Source organism: Vanessa tameamea, chromosome Z (assembly GCF_037043105.1).
Source record: "Vanessa tameamea isolate UH-Manoa-2023 chromosome Z, ilVanTame1 primary haplotype, whole genome shotgun sequence".
NCBI classification, from domain to species: domain Eukaryota; kingdom Metazoa; phylum Arthropoda; class Insecta; order Lepidoptera; family Nymphalidae; genus Vanessa; species Vanessa tameamea.
Genome location: NC_087341.1, coordinates 3,995,814 through 4,002,061, shown reverse-complemented (window position 1 = coordinate 4,002,061; position 6,248 = coordinate 3,995,814). Strand labels below are relative to the sequence as shown.

Here is a 6,248-nt window from a genome sequence, read left to right as displayed (position 1 = left end):
CTTTTTATTGATAAAAAATCTATAGGTAGGGTTGGTTTATAATATAGGTTTGCTTTATAAAGTAGGTATAGTAAATACGAAATGTTTTCAAAATTTTATACAAAAAATTGTACGCACGAAACATGTAATGTATGAATGAAATGAAATTCTTTCGCTCAGTAATGAAAAATCACGGTTATGGTACTGACAAAAAATATTTCGTGTTAATTAAACAATAATATGACAATTGAACAATACAGTATACTGAATCAGTCTAAGAAGACTGTAAGTGGCAACAATAGTATAATATAGGGAAATAAATCGTAAACTTTAAATTCATAAATAATTGAACAATTTTGTGAATTCAATAAACTATAATGAGCAACATAAAGTTATACAGTTATTTACATCGAAAACGAAACGAAAGTGGCCAAAAATAGTTAGCCCACTAAGCCACTACCATTAAAGCTCTGGACAATTGTAACGTAGTAATGTTCTCCATGGTTCACTTGCTTCTTGAGAACGTCTTCTTCACATTTTTGAGAAACAACACTAAACAGTCAAGACTAACTAAATAAGCCTTAAAGAGAATTCACAGAGACGAAATCATCATCTTCGTCGTTGATTGTTTTTGAATTTAAATTCTATTTATATACAATTATGTACTTTTCTTTTATAATATACTTACTTAAAAAATAAATTCTTAAACGAATAAAAAATAAATTAAAACAATAATTGGTAACATTGTTCCAATTTGACTATATCTAGATATTTGTTAACTCGACGGAACCTCTTATGTGGAGGTCCAAGGGCAGTTGCCCCGGTTGCCCTCTTCTAAATCCGGACCTGCATACACGCGCCTTGAATACCTGTGCTTCAAATCAGACAGAATACAAAATAAGATTATCTTTCAGAGGAACTCTAACTAATTAATTAGTTTTTTATTTCGAAGTTATTTGTTTCAACTATATTTTGTTAGAAGTTACAGACACAGTGAAAGATAAAATATGTGATATCAGTGTAATTTGTAACCTTACCTTTATCTATTTTTCTCATTATATCATTAAACTATTAAACTATAATTACAAAGGGCAAAATGAAAGTGCGTACATTGAAGTACGCTTTGGGTTTATCTGTTATCACGATTGAATTGACAGGTGATTAAATTCACTCGATTAAAATGGATACAAAAAAGTTTTAAAGCAAGAACACTTACATAACAATCCAGTCTGAACCGGTTCCGTTTTATTTAAGAATGGGAGCAGAAATTTCTTACTTAGTATGTACTTGTCAATTTACGTTATGTTATTCATCTTAAATATACGTAGGTATGTATGAGATAAGTCGAAACTTAAGACACTTTACATTAAATTGGTGAATAGGATATTATATATAATTTTTCTTTGGATAGTCTATTATAGCCGTGATATTAATAAATTATATAGACCACAGTTACAACATAAATATTATAAAAATGAGTTTTATATTCTAATAATAGTTTTAACGAAAATTGTGACTCGCGAACACATATTTTGCGTCTTTATAAATATGTCGAAGTAAATAATTATCATGCAATTGGGTTGGAATGGTGGTCTTCTACCTATTTACTAGGCTTAACCTAGTGTCGCAGTCCTAAATCAAGGGAATCACTATAATTAAGTTTCTTAAGGTAAATTTATGTTTACGATTCATTTCGTGCTCAGCGGTAAGGGGTTTCACTATTGTGTTCGTAAGATATGTAAATCCGCAACGACAAACCAACGGGTTTTCTATAGAACAAAAAGTCATGCAATTAGATGTATTTTTATACAAAATGCTGAAAGAATAAATAATTATTAAATTACTAGTTACAATGACCAGAAATTAATGAACAGAAATTCCTTAAGAACAATAAAATTATAATCAACAGTTTTAAAATTCATCGTTTATAAAACATAATAATTTCATATATCATACATTAAGCGAATGTTTACGTAAATCCCTTTTGCATACACTTCGTGATTGGAGATCTTGTTACGAATATGGAATTTACTAATGAATGTCATTAATTGATTAGTAAGAGATGTTGCAGTATAATTAAAGGTTCACTCGAATTATCGTAATTAACATTATATTCTTAAATATCGAAAGCTCATATTGTTAAATAAATATTAGATATAAAGATAAAAAAGCGGCCAAGTGCGAGTCGGACTCGCCCATGAAGGGTTCCGTAGCAGCAAGTAACTAGATTTATGTTTATGAAATTAACTGTTTTTTTTTATATTTGATTTGATTGAATGAAAAGTAAATTGCGGTTTTCGATTTTAGAGGTGTTGAAAAAAAACTACTTACTAGATCTCGTTCAAACCAATTTTAGGTGGAAGTTTGCGTGGTAATGTATATCATATATATTTTTTTGTTTTATCATTCTCTTACTTTAGAAGTTACAGGGGGGGCACACATTTTATCACTTTAGAAGTGTCTCTAGCGCAAGCTTTTCAGTTTAGAAAAAAACGGTATTAGAAACCTCATTATCATTTTTGATGACCTATCCAAAGATACCCACATATGGGTTCGATGAAAAAACATTTTTTGAGTTTCAGTTCTTAGTATGGGGAACCCCAAAATTTATTGTTTTTTTTCTATTTTTGAGTGAAAATCTTAATGCTGTTCACAAAATTTATCTATTTACCAAGTTTCAAGAGTATATTTCTTATAGTTTCGGAAAAAAGTGGCTCTGACATACGGACGGCCAGACAGACAGACAGACAGACATGACGAATCTATAAGGGTTCCGTTTTTTGCCTTTTGGCTACGGAACCCTAAAAAACTAACAAAACGTAAAACAAAAACATGTAACTAAATATTTTGTATCGTTTTTACTTAAAAGCTGGTTTAGTTTCTAGAATAATTACGTAATAGGAGAGTTATGAACAATTATTTATTGTACGGCCCCTACGCAAATAAAATAGCAAAGTTGTAGGAGGAGAAATATTCTATTTTGGATTTACAGTTTTAATTATTCTTTTTAATTTAAGTGCTGATTAGACTTTTATCATCAATAGAGAATTTTAAGAATATAACATTGATTTTACAAAAAATAAATATAATGATAAGTAATGATAATTCTTTACAAAGATTATGACGAACAACTTAAACCTCTAGGAAATTTATAATTTTATAAATTAATATTGTACCGTATTAGAAAATACCTCGAATAGGTTGTTTCATTGTACATAAAAGTACACCATGCATAGTTCTTAACAAATTACATAATATTATGACTATGACACCACCTATATTATGAAATAATAAAATTTGCTAGGTACTTAAAATATTATTACCTATGACTTAAATCAAAACAAAACCTCCGATAGAATTGTAATCTGCGTTCTCAATATTTTTGTCTGAGATTTTTTTCTTATTAAATTAAATTATTTATTTTTATACGGCGAGCTAAACTTTGATTCCAAAATAACAACAGGTCTCAAGTACTTTATGAAACTGATTTCTTATGCTGTACTCGACCTGATGAACTTTAGTGTGATAATGTATCTGCAACGTGTTTTTTTTTAAATGTTAAGTTTAATTTATGTAATATAATATGTACATAAGTATACATATTTCAGTAAATTTAAAATAGTACCTTTGTATTTGCATATTTTATTTTGTATTCATTATTATGTGTAGCTAAAAGTCCCAAAATTAAATAAGAGGAAAAAAAACAAAAATATGTTTGTAGCTGTATATTGTGCTAAATGTAATAAATGTCTCTTACATTGACATTTTATATGTCAGTGTCAAAAATAAAGTAAACATTGGTTGTTGTGAAACGGATTAACATATAAAATAGTAGTTTTCTTCTAAATAGCTCAGATATGTGCCAAAATGAGTAATAAGGCAGCGAAGGTCGCAGAACTGTTCACAAAAACTATTGCTACAACAAAATGTTTTGATCATAACCTACGAAAGGTGATGTTATATTGATTCATTTCATAATAGTAAAAACAATTTTATCATCAATGAAAAAGTTGTATCTAAATAAGAATTATTTCTAGTACATACTTCAGAAAATTCATTGAAAATGTTATTGCTATTACAATATGAATCTAACCTTGTTGTTATGGAACCAGTTAAAATAAATTATGTAACCAAGATATTTGTTATTTATATAGGTAAAGGTAGTATGCTGTGACAATGGTAGATTGGTGACCCAGTTCCAAGTAGGTCCTGAACATTTGAACCAACGTGGTACCCTACATGGTGGATTTATTGCACATCTAGTAGATGCAATTTCCACGTATGCACTAACGGCTAATGAAAAAGTTGATACCAGAGGGGTGTCAATAGACCTCAGTGTGAGGTACTATTAGTATTAATAAGATTTTATTTTGCAATTAAATGTTATAAATGTCAAAGCAAAAATATAAAAACTTATTTGTTAATCGAAGCAAAGATGATTGTTTGAGAGTATGTAAAGATTTTAACATTTCAGTTACATGAATGCGGCCAGAGAAGGTGACAATGTAGAAGTCGAAGCTGTTACCAGAAAACTCGGCAAGAAGGTAGCCTTCCTTGAAGTGGAAGTTAGAAACAAAGACAACAATCAATTATTAGCAACTGGTCGACATACAAAATATGTAGGCATTTGAACTATGTAATTTATATTTAAAGTAGTAATGACTGTATATATTATAATTTTTTTAAGATTAAATGATGAATTATTAGCAATATAATATGGTTATTTTATTTATGTCATATAACTTTTTATGAATTTATTGAAAATATATAACTTTTTGACTCCAAGCTGCGTGCATACATTTGTTTTTTTAAATAAAAGTATTGCTACTTAAAGTAGATTTATTCTTCAACAGGCAAAAAGGTTAAAAATAAAAAGCAAAAGTTTTTATTATTTTTATTTTCTAAGCATAATACACCAATTTTTAGTAATGTCTAGATTAAATATAGTAAGCGGAACCACTGTGAAATACGATAATTCATAATGAAATAACACTATAAATTAATAATTAAGAAAAAAAAACTTTAAATTTAAAAGCTTTGTATTCCTTTATATTATTGTGATGTATATTAAAGACTTTTGGTATCAATATCTTTTATAATGCTATATTGAAAGTTCCAACCATAACAGGAAAAAGGCCAAATAAACAACATTTGACAGCAAATTGTCGCGATATCATTGGTTGAGAGCTTGATTAATCTATGATATTCAATATGGTTTTGCGAAAAAATGACGTTTGAAGATCTTTGATTAAAATCAAATTTTTGGTTGATACATGACAATTAATTGATTCCTCTAAGGTTCCTCCATAAAATTAATATTAAAAAATTGCCTTTAAAGTAGCCTTCTTATTCAAGTTTATTCAAATTGTTCTTAATGTACTACTAACTAAAAAACGTTCCAAATAACAACTTATTGTTAGTTTCTCTTTAGGAATGTGTAAGTTTAAAAATTTTCGTACCAACAATTAGAATTATTTCGTTCTTAAATTTGACTAAATATACATAAAAAATAAAGCGTGGTTTCGCTTACTACACAAATACCTAAACATTTTACAATGCCGTAGTAACTTCTAAATCATGTTTTTTTAATTGACAGCGTGGCGTTTTGATCTGTCGAATTAAATTAGGCTTTAAAACAGACCACGGCACTGGATTTCATTTAGATCTAAAGCATTCCATGATTATAGGCAATAATCACACTAGTTAAAATTTATGATCAACCCCACTGTCAATTAAACGATACAAAGATATTGATAATAAATTCAAAAATATATTGATAATATTAATTTAAATTTTTACAATAACACAATATTGTTCGAAAAACAACGCGACTTTATATATTGCAACTTAAACCGTATCCATTATTGGTTACGTATATGTAAATATAAGTAACTTATCAATAGACAAAATATTATATATACCTAATAAACTTACTAAATATCAACAATTAAATAGATAGGTAGATATAGGTACATATATACATATGTAGTAGATATATATTCGTACTTTACGAAGATTTCAATAAAAGTTACTACGACATTTTATTAAAACAGGACTACAACTAGGCTCATTATTGGACGTCCTTAACCGAATATTTCCACTAATCCAAATGTACGCAAAGCGTGATGTTTCTGGAACTTCGCTTTTATACGTTGTTAGGGCCGATATTAGACTGTGTGACCTAAACATTGCAATTTCATAAACATTTATTTCTGCATAGTGCGTTTTCCGATCTTAATAAATTGACTGTCCTTTATATATATGAGATG

The 6,248-nt window shown here is 28.3% G+C and overlaps 1 protein-coding gene across 2 annotated transcripts in view; it reads left to right on the top strand.

Annotated features, from left to right (window-relative positions):
• The first annotated feature begins 3,734 nt into the window (after positions 1-3,734).
• The window catches only part of LOC113404191 (acyl-coenzyme A thioesterase 13-like), a 216,125-nt gene continuing 213,611 nt past the window's right edge, over positions 3,735-6,248 (top strand). Inside the window, exons 1-3 of one of the 2 annotated variants that reach the window (XM_064220349.1) lie at positions 3,735-3,930; positions 4,134-4,321; positions 4,454-4,631. In XM_064220349.1, coding sequence (XP_064076419.1) covers positions 3,847-3,930; positions 4,134-4,321; positions 4,454-4,610 — 429 coding nt within the window. In that variant the 5' untranslated portion in view covers positions 3,735-3,846 and the 3' untranslated portion in view covers positions 4,611-4,631. Of the gene's footprint in view, positions 3,931-4,133; positions 4,322-4,453; positions 4,695-6,248 lie in introns of those variants that run through there. The other variant, XM_026645020.2, reaches the window with a different exon arrangement.